This window comes from Eutrema salsugineum, unplaced genomic scaffold (genome assembly GCF_000478725.1).
Source record: "Eutrema salsugineum unplaced genomic scaffold, Eutsalg1_0 scaffold_9, whole genome shotgun sequence".
NCBI lineage: Eukaryota > Viridiplantae > Streptophyta > Magnoliopsida > Brassicales > Brassicaceae > Eutrema > Eutrema salsugineum.
In genome coordinates, this window is record NW_006256342.1 from 10,762,763 (window position 1) to 10,777,413 (window position 14,651).

The 14,651-nt window shown below is 34.2% G+C and overlaps 3 protein-coding genes across 3 annotated transcripts; all 3 read left to right on the forward strand.

Moving 5' to 3' along the window:
- The first annotated feature begins 430 nt into the window (after positions 1–430).
- Positions 431–6,452, forward strand: LOC18009004 (protein SUPPRESSOR OF npr1-1, CONSTITUTIVE 1). The gene is given in 6 exon segments (XM_024153999.1): positions 431–920; positions 3,385–4,471; positions 4,629–4,943; positions 5,082–5,377; positions 5,379–5,559; positions 6,280–6,452. Coding segments are annotated over 6 exon segments (2,373 nt in total). The 5' UTR covers positions 431–447; the 3' UTR covers positions 6,301–6,452.
- A 1,268-nt stretch (positions 6,453–7,720) lies between these two features.
- LOC112085765 lies at positions 7,721–8,710 on the forward strand. The gene has a single exon (XM_024154775.1). The coding sequence runs from the start codon at positions 7,721–7,723 to the stop codon at positions 8,708–8,710; it is 990 nt and encodes a 329-aa protein (XP_024010543.1).
- Positions 8,711–13,424: 4,714 nt separating this feature from the next.
- On the forward strand, positions 13,425–14,360 carry LOC112085090. Its single transcript, XM_024154025.1, has 2 exons — positions 13,425–13,918; positions 14,088–14,360. The coding sequence occupies exons 1-2, from the start codon at positions 13,610–13,612 to the stop codon at positions 14,358–14,360; spliced, it is 582 nt and encodes a 193-aa protein (XP_024009793.1). The 5' UTR covers positions 13,425–13,609.
- The last annotated feature ends 291 nt before the right edge of the window (positions 14,361–14,651 follow it).

The following is a 14,651-nucleotide window of genomic DNA, read 5'->3' on the forward strand; positions in this document are numbered from 1 at the left end:
TTGTCAATCTCTCTTGGTATATATATATATATATATATATATTAGTCCTCGTGTTTCAAGTTCTTTGTCTCTTTGTACTTATGGCTTTTGCTTTTATCAGAAAAATAAAAATAAATTAGTGCTGCTAAAGTGAATTGAGATTATTTTGTGTAGTTTCATGATTTATTATAGAATAATTAATAAACAAATCAAGGTACAGGGTTAGTGAAGCTTTACTTATATTGAATTATTGTTAGTGAAGTATGTGAGATGTGATGGTGATTATGGGCCCATGATTGTTTCCCTTTTCCCTTACAGTAGAAATCGTATAGTATGGTTTGAGTGTAATGAAGTATCCTAGAAGTCTTCACGTAAATCAACGCTAAATTTGTCATCTCTCTTTATATCTCTACTACATAACAATTTGGAGTTCTTCAAATGCCATTAACACTTTCCGTATCTTTTTCCATGGCTTCTTCTTCTACTTCTCGCACTTGGAAATACGATGTTTTCCCCAGCTTTAGTGGGGAAGATGTCCGTAAAACATTCCTTAGCCATCTTCTTGAGAAGCTCCGTAGCAAACTAATCGTTACGTTCATAGACCATGGCATTGAGAGAAGCCGCCAGATCGCACCTGAGATTTTATCAGCGATTAAAGGATCAATGATCTCAATCATCGTCTTCTCTAAGAAATATGCTTCTTCCACATGGTGCTTGAATGAATTGGTGGAGATCTACCAGTGCTACAAGGAGTTGGGTCAGATGGTGATACCGGTTTTCTACGATGTTGATCCTTCGGATGTTAGAAAACAGACGGGAGATTTTGGCAATACCTTTAAAAAGACCTGCAAGCGTACAACAGAAGATGTGAAACAACAGTTGATGTGGATGCAAGCTTTGAAAGACGTAGCAAGTATTGCCGGACAGAGTTCTAGGAATTGGTACGTTGTTTTTGTATTCCTTTTTTCTCATACAAGAAGCTAATTTAGTGCTAAATTATCTTTATTGAGTTGTTAATTGCTGCTAAAACCGATCCCCTATATATCAAACGAAAGGAGTAGACTATGAAAAAATTATATTACAAATCATGGAAAGTGTTAACTTCTGAGGAAGAATTAATTGAATTTCAAAAAGAAAAATAAAATGAAACTTCTAGTAACGTTTCAAATTAAAATTCTCTTTTGTAAACTTGAAAGCTAAGAAAAGTGGCCAATAAATATGACACTCTCTGATCATCCAAACAATTTCTAATCGTTTAAATTTGAAGAAAACACTAATTAATGAGAAAATATATGTAGAAAAATAACCGTTTAAAAAAAAATATATATATATATATATAAAGATAGTCATTTTACAGTTTTTTACGGATATCAACATTTTTTCACATATATTAATAAAAATTATATTTTTTAAAAAACACTAAATTTTTTATCTATCTAACTAATACACCTAGGGGCTAGGGTGTATTCAATCAAACATTTCGAGTGATTTGTGTTTAAATAATTTATCTGATGTTATTTCATCCTGAAGTTTAAAAATCTTCAAGATCCAGTATTATTGGTTATAAGATTTTTAAAGGTCACTTAAAAATACAGTAAAACCTCTATAAATTAATAATGTCAGGACCATGATATTTTATTAATTTATCGTGATATTAATTTATCTATATATTATTTATTAATTTATAGAGAAAATTTGATTTTCACCTATAATTTTTTTTAATTTTTTTTGAAATTAAGTTATATTTTAAAATTTTAACAAATCTTGTAATATAAATTATGATTAACAATCATAACTACCACAGTAAAATAGTTTTTAATACCATATTGGATTGTCCATGTAAAAATATATATGTTCATAAGTTTAAAATTTATAAGAAAAAAAAACCATGGCTACTATCCATATTATTGACAATAAAATTGAAGATAACACTACAATACATTTAAAAATATTTACAGTAAAAAAAATAATCATCACATCAAAAAACTATCATAAATTTTGAATGTATATCATAAAACACTAATAAGAACTACTGATATCATAATTAAAGAGATGAGATAATGAGATTTCAACCTTAACTAAAAGCAAACACATTAGTTATATTTTAAAATATTATATTTACATATATTTACAAAAATTTATATAATTATTAATTTATGTTTTTGTTGGGACCATATATTTACATAAGAGTTTCAACAAAATTATTATTTTATTATTTTATCGAATTTTTGGATTTTTACATTGGCTCAACTTGGAACTAGCAAAATTTATTAATTTATAGTGATTATTAATTTATAGAGGTTCTATTGTACTGTGTTATTGAAGTAGAGTAATTTCAAATCAATTATTATTGGAAAATTAAGCATTGGTTTTTTATGAGTTAAGTTAATTTAGAGAAGTTTGTGAGTTAAAATACAAATATCTAAATTCTATGGTTTTAGGTGAGATTCTATTAGATTTTAATCTGTGCTATGCACATGATAAGGATTTTTTTTATATAAAATTTGAATTAAATATAAAAACAAATTGTAAGACGATCACTAACAAAAATAATTTGACTTAATATTTCATGATTAAAAGGTTTTTGTAGTTTCAAGTGATAAAAAGTCTTTATAATTTTTTTTTATGTTTCATAGTCAAAATGACCAGTCCACACATAAGACCACAGCCACAAAAATATAAAAACTAACCGTCAATTTCTAATTATACAAATTTCTAGTATTGAGGCAACCCGTGGAAGACCGCAGCCATAAAAATATCAATGTTAACATGTCGCACACAGGCACACATATGATCGAATAAATTCAAGTATTAACTAATTTACTTTAAATTTGCAATAATTGATTGTTGAGTTTAGTTTTGAGAAACTTAAAGATTTGAATTATGCTGGACAAATTAGAATACTGGTAAAATATATTCAAATTTTAATCTCTTTTGAGTTAATATTTATTGGACTTTTCAAAATAATTAATTTTTAGTAATTAAATAATCTTGTAATTAAATGCGATTAAATTTTTGATCCAGATATTGTTTTAAATCTTTTTGGTTGTAAGGATGCGTTTGTTTGGTTGTTTGGCAACTGATTTAATCAATATAAAATGTTTTCTGAAACTATCCTTACTAAAATTATTACATTGTCTTAAATTCTAATGGCATTATTTGTTCAAAAAGTTATATATCTAAAAATGATTTTGTTTTAGTTGATCATTACAACTTTCTTAAATTCACCCAAAAATCAGCAAAATAACCTAAAAACCTATTAAAACCCAATTCACTCAAAATGTTTGGTTGAATACGTCAATGAAGGGAGTATTTTGTTAACCATCACAAATTTGTGGTTTCTTTGCATAGACTTAGATGTTTATTTTAAGCGTGTTCTTGATGACACTTGACTATTGATTTTAGGAACAACGATGCAAATATGATTGAACAAATCTCCAACGATGTGTCGAATAAACTTTTTACACAATCAGAAGATTTTGGTGACTTCGTGGGAATGGACGCTCATATAGAGGCAATGAACCCAATGTTGTGCTTGGAAAATGAGGAAGTTAGAATGGTAGGGATTGTGGGGCCTTCAGGGATTGGTAAGAGTACCATAGCAAGAGCTCTTTTTAGTCGCCTCTCTAGCCGATTCGACAATCGAACTTTTGTATCGTATAAGAGAACTATCCAGGATGACTATGGTATGAAACTGGCTTGGGAAAAACAATTTCTGTCAGATATTCTAGGTCAGAAGGACATAAAGATAGATAGTTTAGGTGTAGTGCAAAGGAGGCTAAAGAACAAGAAAGTTCTTATTGTTGTTGATGATGTGGATGATCTAAAGCTACTAGAGACTGTTGCGGGAAAAAAGGGATGGTTTGGGTGTGGGAGCAGAATTATTGTGGTCACTCAAGATATGCATATTCTCAGGTCACATGAGATTGAGCTTATTCATGAGGTGGATTTTCCATCTAAAGATCTGGCTCTCGCGATGTTATGTCGGTCTGCTTTTGGGAAAAAATTTCCTCCTGATGGTTTCATGGAGCTTGCAGTTGAAGTCACAGAGCTTGCCGGTAATCTTCCATTGGGTCTGAACGTCTTAGGTTCCTCTTTGAGAAGTAGGGACAAAGTGGAGTGGGTGAAGATGTTGCCTAGGCTTCAAGATGGTCTGGATGGTAAAATTGAGAAAACCTTAAGAATTAGTTATGATGCGTTAGATAGCAAAGATCAAGATCTATTCATCCACATTGCATGTTTATTAAGTGGTAAGAGCATCATTTCTATTGAAAACTTGCTCAAAGGTAGTGCTAACATATGCATTGGGCTTAGAATATTGGCTGAAAAATCCCTCATACGTATAACATCACCATACGAAACTGTAGAGATGCACAATTTGCTACGAGCATTGGGTAGAGAAATTGTTCGCGCAGAGTCAGTTTACAATCCTGGAAAACGTCGATTCTTGGTGAATGCTAAGGATATATCTGATGTATTTAAGGATAATACTGTAAGTCTTAATATATGCTCTTTCATGCCTCATTCTATTTGAATTTACCTGTCATTTAGTTTTTAAAAATTGTTGTTATTGGCTTATTGCTAACATAATGTATTTCTTAATTTATTTTGTTTAACGTCAGATACTTTCTTTTGTTGGGATTTCTCAGGGGTCTGATAGCGTTCTAGGCATAATATGTAACACATCAGAATTCAGCGAGCCACTGTCTATGGATAAAAAATCGTTCAAACGAATGAATAATCTCGAATTTCTAAAATTTCACAAAGGGCGGCGATTGGTGCGGAAGACCGGTGAAGCCCGATTATATTTACCGGAAGGCCTTGTTTATTTGCCTCGTAAACTTAAATTGCTACACTGCAATGAATATCCAGGAAAATATATACCTTCTAACTTAATTGGAGATTATTTGGTTGAGCTTAAAATGGAGAATAGTAAGCTTGAGAAGATGTGGGAAGGAACTCAGGTACATACTCTAATGTTTCGTTAATCCTTAGTATTGAATAAAACGTTGTTATTTTTTATTTTTTCATTCAGTTTGATCATTTATTTGAAAAGTTGAGATAGTGTGTTTTATATATCTATTTTCCTGTTTTCATTTCAGCCATTTCGAAGTCTTAAGAAGATTGGTATGTGTTACTCCAAGGATCTGAAAGAAATTCCAGATCTTTCTAATGCCAAAAATCTCAATGTATTGAATCTTAACTGTTGCACATCTTTGGTGACACTTCCTTCTTCGATTCGGAATCTCCATAAATTGAAACATTTAGGGATGAACAAATGCACAAACCTCAAGGTTCTTCCAGCTGATGTCAGCTTGGAGTCTCTCGAATTCCTAGGTTTACGAGGAAACTCAAGGTTGAGATGTTTTCCTGGGATTTCAAGGAACATTTCATGTATATCTAGATGGAACTGCAATGGAAGAAGAAGACTGTCTATGGATTGAGAATCTCTCGGGGCTCAGTACACTTGATTGGGACAATTGTCCTCTGAGATGTATGCCTTCTAACTTTCTCCCAAAACATCTCAGTCACCTCTCAATGACCTATAACAAGCTTGAGAAACTATGGACAGGAGTCCAGGTAATGTTTATGTAATTCATTTTTTTTATTCTTTTTCTATAATCCTAAATGTTACTGAATTTTAAAATTAGTAATGCTACTTTTTGAAACAAATGCTTAAAAGTGTACTATTTAAAGAAACTGCAAAAAAAAAAAAATAGAATCAATATTTGTTAAGAAAAAAATATGAATTAATTATATAAAAACAGAGAAATACTCCAAAATAACAAACTTTCAAAATCTGTGTTTGAAACATACCATCACTAGTTTTGTTTTCAATGATAGAATATTACAAATTATTATATGAAAATACTTATCCTAAATAAATTGCTAAAAATATATTTCTATATCAAGGCTGGGTTCCCTTTTCAATTTTAGGATTTCGATTTTCCCCATTAGAAACGGTTTGATATTAAACTTTTGGTATTATTGTAAAAAAGCTAGTGGTGGTATGTTTGGAGCAAAAACTGTGGTATTTCAAAGAATTAGATGGTTTTAGTCTTAAATTTTAACTAGTAAAGAATTTAAAAACTTAATTGATGTTTTAATATTCCGAAGTTTAACATAACTTTTGAAACATTTTTCTGTTATAAACAAATGGACTTCTAGTAACCGGCCCATTAACCATCAGGTTAATGTCTCATGGCCCATTAGGGTTTCTGATGCATTAGTTATGTAATGTATATATACACTGTTTGTGGAAATAATAAGAGCTGAGTTTTTCCCTTAATACGTTATCAGCACGAAACTCTAATCAACTGAGTTTTTTCCTTTGTCCCTCCAACATCCGATATCTCCGATCTTCTCCTTTTCTCTCTCGTTAATCAACAAGGTTAGTAACCTCATAATTCACACGCATCATAAGCGAGCATCTCGTATTTTACATATACATATATATGCAAACCTGTTTGAGAGAATATTATAAATACGGATCGGTTTTATAATATTATTTTCATGTTCACATGATCAATCGCCGCTTGCTAAAAACTAATGCATCCTTATATGCTATATTATTTTATTGTTCATGCTTGTGTTTTGTGTACGTTTAATAAGTCACGACTGCTTTGCTCAATTGTTATATTATTTATGAATTTGTGGTCATGTTTAATTGTTAAGGTAAAATTGTATATATCTTGTTGTTTTCGTAAATCACCCAACATGTTTTAAAGGAATAGAAATATATGCACAACTATATTTTGTTCTAAATATGAATTTTGCAAAGAATATCTTTAGATCTATTCAAGGTTTGCTCACAAATCTGTTTACACTTTATGTTGTTGTTAAAACAAATTATTGTTAAATTATATATTGATGTCTTGCACTGTTTATATGGACGTCTTGAATAGTAATTACTTTTACAGAATTGTTTTTGATATATCACATGCTAATTAATCGACGAATCTATACTAGTTTTTAGTAAACAGCTTGCTATAGGTAGTCGTAGATCCTAGTGCATGAAACCATGTCTGTCTTTTTCTTGTGAACCATACACGTCAATTTCAGTATATTATATGAATCCTGCATCAAAATTTTGAGGCCAAATTTTGCATGACCAGCACATGACTTATAATTTTGTACTCTTCTAGATAAATCATACGCTTTCTTACTTTCATGGTCATATTTATGGATTCATTGATTAAGTTAATTGTTTGGGTGAGAACTTAGTTATACGGCATGATAGGAATAAATTAATATATGGTGTTTGTTCTTTTACGAACTTAAGTATTATTTTATTAGTTTACGAACCCTAGCAAATCCGTTTAGTTTAATCCCTTAACCGATAATAACCCTAATAACCAGTTTCCAAAATTAAATCTAATTTAACCGGTTTTGTTGTTTAATCGATCAATCCGATCGGTTTAAGCTTAATCGGTTAATTTCAAATTAGTTTCCAAAATCAATCTCTAGATTGCCTAAACCCTAAACCCTAAACCCTTTAAAAAAAAAAAAAAAAAAAAAAAAAACCAATGTTTATCTATTAGAGCTAAATTTGGAAACCCTAGTAAACCGGCTAGGTTATAAACCCTAAGGTTCGATTTTAGAGTTCCCTTATATAGCAAGTTTCCTAAAATAGCAAGTTTCCTGAAATGGAAAGTTTTCCCAAAAATACCTTAAATCCCTTATTCCAATGATCATAGTCTCATACTATTGATTATTTAACATAAATTATTATATGTTTCAGATGTCAAACATTCAGAAGGTCGAATATGAGGCACTCACTGTCTCCGGAGATAACTACCTCAAATGGGCCCTTGACATCAAGATCTACCTCAACTCAAAAAGTCTGGGTGAATGCATCAAAGATCCCAACACCGCGACTCAAACAGAATGGTACTCGGCGATATTTATTATCCGCCATCACCTCGCTGAGTCTCTCAAGCAACAATACCTCACTCTTGAGGATCCACTCGAACTTTGGGTGGCACTGAAAAAGCGATATGACCATCAGAAAACGGTCATACTGCCCCAAGCCAAGTTCGACTGGAAGAACCTAGGGTTCGAAGATTTCAAATCCGTCAAAGAATTCAATTCCGAACTCTTTCGGATAGTTGCACTCATAAAACTATGTGGCGAGGAGGTCACTGATAAGGATATGCTAGAGAAAACGTTCTCTACTTTTGGCACTCCCAATGTTGTTCTCCAACAACAATACCGTGCCATGAATCATAGCACCTATGAGGATTTGATATCTTGCTTACTGCTTGCTGAGAAGAACAATCAGCTTCTGTTGAGGAACAGTGCCATGCGGCCTCCAGGATCAGCCCCATTGCCAGAAGGAACCAGAAAAGAGTCCAACTTCGTCCAACGTAACAGATCCTCAGATCGTGGATGTGGACGTGGACGTGGAAATGGACATGGACTGCGCGGCAGAGGACGCGGTAGACCGAACCAAGATAACCGACCTAACCTCAGTTTTGGTCGGGGTAAGGGTCGTGGTATCAACAAACCGACCCAAAGAGGCAGTTCATCTAGACCAACTCCTTGCTCAAGATGCGGAATGACTAATCATTGGGTCAAGAACTGCCGTACTCCCAAATATCTTGCTGAGCTCTACCAGAAGTATGGGAAAGATAATCATGAGGCTAACCTGGTTCATCAAGTCAATGAAGATGACTCAAAGGATGATAAGATTGATGGCATGGATTATGAGCTCTCCGACCTCCTTGATTGATCTCAAAAATCTGAATTTGTTTTTCATTACTTCTTAAACCTTTATCTTTTGTTTTTGGGATTTATTGTCTTTACTTTGGATTTTTAAGACCTTTTGCTTTTACATTTTAATTTATGGAGTAATGTTTTATTTACATCTCATTTTTGCATGTTATTGAATTATAATTCTTGTTAATGAAGATATGCAAGACAATATGGATATCATTGTGGATAGTGGATCGAGCCACACCATTCTAAAAGACAAGAATTACTTCATAAATTTAGTAATCAAAACCGCAAACATTAGCACTATAGCGGGTAGTTCGAGCCTAATAGAGGGCCATGGCCAAGCTAATGTGTTGTTATCAAATGGCACATATCTAGACATCTCTGATGCCTTATACTCACCCAGTTCTAAGAGAAACCTATTGAGTTTCAAAGACATAAGATTGAATGGTTTCCATATCGAAACTCAGGATGAAGGGAACAAAGAGTTTTTAATTATCACTAAAATGATAAATGGCCATAAACAAGTTTTTGAAACTATACCCGCCGTATCTACTGGCATTTACCATGCTAAAGTCAGTATGATTGAGGCTAATGCTGCTATCAAAGCACGGTTTTTAGATTACACTATTTGGCATGATCGCCTGGGTCATCCCGGTGCGAACATGATGCGTAAATTAGTCCAGAATTCTAAAGGGCACAGCCTTAAACCAAATGGTATTTTCCCTCAGCACCTCAAGTGCACAGCTTGCTCACAAGGGAAACTGATTACCCGACCTTCACCAGTCAAAGTGTCTAAAGAGACCTTGAACTTTCTGGAAAGAATCCAAGGAGACATATGTGGACCAATTCACCCACCTTGTGGGACATTCAGATATTTCATGGTCCTCATTGACGCATCGACCCGCTGGTCGCATGTCTGTCTGCTCTCTTCTAGGAACCAGGCTTTTACTAGGTTATTGGCCCAAATCATCAGATTACGAGCCCATTTTCCAGACTTCCCATTAAAGACTATACGTCTTGATAATGCTGGTGAATTCACTTCCCAAGCGTTTAATGAATATTGTATGTCCATGGGGGTAAGTGTTGAACATCCCGTTCCACATGTCCATACACAAAATGGATTAGCTGAATCCTTCATTAAACGAATTCAATGGGTTGCTAGACCATTACTCATGAGGTCACAACTCCCGGTCTCAGCTTGGGGACACGCAGTCTTACATGCCGCTGAACTAATACGCATACGACCATCTAGTGAGCACAAATATTCACCATCCCAATTGCTAACGGGTCATGAGCCAGACGTCTCCCATATTAAAACATTTGGGTGTTCAGTCTATGTACCCATTGCACCACCACAGAGGACTAAAATGGGACCTCAAAGGAGGATGGGAATATATGTTGGTTTTGATTCTCCCACCATCATAAAATATCTCGAGCCAACTACAGGAGATCTGTTTAAAGCCAGATATGCAGATTGCCGATTTGATGAATCGGTATATCCTAGATAAGGTGGTGAGACAGACAAGCTGGTAAAAGAACTTTCATGGAATCAAACATCCACACAATGGCAAGATCCTCGGACTCTAGAATGTGATTCAGAGGTCCAAAGAATTATACATTTACAAAAGCTAGCTAATCAATTGCCAGATTCCTTTGCTGACCCGAAAAAAGTTACCAAATCGTACATACCAGCTTGTAATGCACCAGTACGAATAGATGTCCCCTCAGGGAAAAGTCAAGTTGCTACAGAGTCTGACGCACGTAAGAAACGTGGCAGACCACCAGGTTCCAAAGATAAGAATCCCCGGAAATCAAAGAAAGGTGCAATGATTGAAACCGGGATTCAAGAGAACACGGATACAGCCTCAGCTGATACTTACCCTATCGAACCATCTCAAGAGGTTTGGGACGCCAAAACTCAAGGTTCTGAAGGGATTGATAATAATGAGATCTCAATCAATTATATCATATTCGGTTCTCTATGGAACAGAAAAGATGTTGACATCAATGAAACTTTTGCATACAAGGTAGCACTTGAGATTGCGCACACGCAAGAGGATCTAGAACCCACGTCTATAATTGAGTGCACTCGTAGATCAGATTGGCTGAAATGGAAAGAAGCCATAAACATGGAGTTGAATAGTTTAAAGAAACGGAATGTGTTTGGTCCGATCTTAAGGACACCATTCGATGTTAAACCAGTGGGAAACAAATGGGTCTTTGTGCGTAAAAGAAACGAACTCGGCGAAGTCGTTAGATACAAGGCACGCCTTGTAGCACAAGGATTCTCACAGAGACCCGGAATCGATTATGAGGAGACTTATTCTCCAGTGGTGGATGCAACTACATTTCGATTCCTCATAAGTCTGGCCATAAGAGAAAACTTAGATTTGCGGTTAATGGATGTTGTAACCGCATATCTTTATGGACCACTGGACAGTGAAATCTATATGAGATTACCAGATGGTATTGAGCTCAAAGATAAGCATGCATCTCGTGATAAACACTGCATTAGGCTGAACAAATCCTTATATGGACTGAAACAAAGCGGACGTATGTGGTATAACCGGTTAAGCGAATATCTCATCAGAGAAGGCTACGAAAACGATCCGATCAGTCCATGCATCTTCATCAGAAAATATCAAAACAAAGGATTTGTAATCATAGCAGTATACGTGGATGACTTGAACATCCTCGGAACATCTGGTGAAATCGCCCAAACAGTTGAGTGCTTAAAAGCAGAGTTTGAAATGAAAGACCTAGGCAAAACTAAATTCTGTTTGGGATTACAACTTGAGTACGTCAATGACGGAATCCTTGTGCATCAATTGGCATACACTGAAAAGGTACTCAAGAGATTCAATATGGACCAGGCCCACCCATTAACCAGCCCAATGGTTGTGAGGAGCCTTGGATTGGATAGTGATCCATTCGGTCCAAAGAAGGACGATGAAGAAATCCTCGGTCCTGAAATGCCATACCTCAGTGCTATAGGAGCATTAATGTACTTGGCTAGTCACACTAGACTAGACATCTGCTTTGCCGTGAGCCTCTTAGCTCGCTTTAGTTCGTGTCCAACTCAAAGGCACTGGAACGGTATTAAGCACATCCTTAGATACCTTCAAGGTACTAAGGACTTGGGATTATTTTATTCTAACCATAACAAGGATGGTCTAGTTGGTTTTGCTGATGCAGGATATTTGTCAGATCCGCACTGTGCCCGGTCTCAAACCGGTTATGTTTTCACGCATGGAGGAACAGCCATATCTTGGAGATCCATGAAGCAGACTATTGCCGCTACCTCATCCAACCATGCGGAAATCTTGGCCATTCACGAAGCTAGTAGAGAGTGTGTTTGGTTGCGGTCCATGACTCAGCATATCCGATCAGATTGTGGTATGGACGAAGATAAGGAGCCTACGGTGATGTATGAAGACAATGCAGCTTGTATCGCTCAACTCAAGGACAGCTACATCAAAGGTGACCGGACGAAGCATATTCTGCCCAAATTCTTCTTCACTCATGAGCTACAGAAGGATGGTCAGGTCAAAGTTCAGCAAGTCCGATCAAGCGAAAATTCAGCCGATCTATTCACTAAATCATTACCGACTTCTACACTCCGGAAGCTCATTCATCAGATAGGAATGCGTAGACTTAGAGATCTACAGTGATGCCTAAACCAGGGGGAGTAATGCGTGTTGTACTCTTTTTCCTTCACCATGGTTTTCCTGGTAAGGTTTTAATGAGGCAACTTTCCCCAGCGCATTATAGAGATCCCGGTTTTGTGACAGGCACGGTTACCTTGTCCAAGGAGGAGTGTTATAAACAAATGGACTTCTAGTAACCGGCCCATTAACCATCATGTTAATGTCTCATAGCCCATTAGGGTTTCTGATGTATTAGTTATGTAATGTATATATACACTGCTTGTGGAAATAATAAGAGCTGAGTTTTTCCCTTAATATTTTCCTTTTTGTTGATTCAATTTTGTAAACATTTTTTCTTTTTGTTGATTCAATGAATTTCCAATTTCAAGAAGAAAAAAACGAACATAACTTTTTAATGAAGTATACATCCTCTATTCTCCTAAACATTTTTTTTTTCATATGACCATTGATTTTTATGGTCTTTTCATATTTTCTCTTTGAACTACTTCCTATGTTTAATTAATCCCTTAAACTCTTATACGATTTTTTTAATTTTGACGAAAAGCTAGCGCAAGAAACCATATAAGTTTTAATTTTTTTTCTTACATTAAAATATGTAGTTTATAATTAATTAAAAAATATAACAAAATACTCCATAATACTTTACATAAGTATAAATTTTGCAAAGAAACTTATTAAGAAAAAATCAACTAGAAGGAAACATGAAATTTTTCTTAAAACATCTTATGTAAGAAAACAAAGAGAGTGTAAAACATATAATCATTCGAAATGGATATGACGTTAATATTTATTTAATTATTTTATATGTTTTCTTTAGATTAATATTGAATTAAATGAACATTATAAATAGACTGAAACTAGGTGATCCTTTGTGCACATATTGTCTACATCTATCCATTTCACAGCAATTATCGTTCTGTCATTTTTCACAACAAAGCAATAAAATATATTAAAAATTTGATTATAAGTAATCCTGAAATGCTTTGAATTGAGACACGCAGGAAGTCATCCTACAATCAGATTTCTTATATGATGCCATGAATGGTGAAGAGGTGCCAACGTATTTCACGCATCGAACTTGTGGAACTTCCTTAATTGTCCCTTTATCTTAGAGATTTCTTTCTCATTATTTTCTGAGGTTTAAGGCCTGCATCATTCTTGAACCTGCATCTGAATTCGAAGATTTTCATCCATATATCATTATACACTGGAAATTCAGAGGCGTAAAAGATATTCTTCGCAGTATGATTACCGTAAACTCAGTTAAGATGAATCACATGGTCGTGTTTGACTTTTATATCTGCAATCAAGAAGAAAATTCATCTGAACTGGACTGTGACAATGTGGAATTTGAGTTCGAATTCCATAGTGGTATCTGTCGCTGCTACGACGAGATATTAGGCACTAAATACCGCAACACACAAACTTGTCCCATTTTACTCCGTCGGATAAAAGGATGCGGTATACGAATTTTGGAAACAGAGTACAATCACCATTCTAGAGAAAGTGATGCAGAGAGTGAGATAAGCAAGAAGCAAAAGAAGCGAATGAAGGTAAGTTTAAATAACTTCAAACTTTCAAAAATCTTTGTTGAATAACTGAATAACTATTAGCATTAAAAAAAATTGAATTGGATCAAGGTTCCATAAATAATCTTAAAACATTGAAATTCTAGTTTTTACTAGATTTAATAAATTTGGTTATTGGTTTATTGTGATGCAGATGACAGTTACAACATCTCGAAAACCTTCCAACTTACCTGTAGTGGGCAAAAAAATATCGGTTCTTAATCTTGAGCTTTCATTAGGTCTTGGTGGAGTTTCGAGCAACTTTCATGGGGATGAAACATTGATGGATCATTCACTTTGTCTTTCTTGTCCATGTCTTGAGAAGGAAGCTTTGAATGTTGATCACATAATAACAGAACAACAAGATAAAGAGACCCTAGTCGAGAATCATTTGTCGTTTCCACAACTCATTAACTTGTTTAGGTGACTCAGAATCTTTCAAATCTATTATAATATATTGTAACTAGAATGATTATATGACACACCATTATTTGCAGATTAAATCTAATTTGATTTACACTCATTTAATTTAACGGCTTTTAGAAAGAATAAAAACTCATTAAATATTTATGTATTATCTAAAATATTTTATTAAAAATAAATAAACTAGGAACTCAAAATTTTTTAACAATAAACCAAATGTTAAATATTTGAAGAAAAACTAAAATAAATATAATTAAAATCTTTATTAAAAATAACTAAATAAAATGTGCTTACG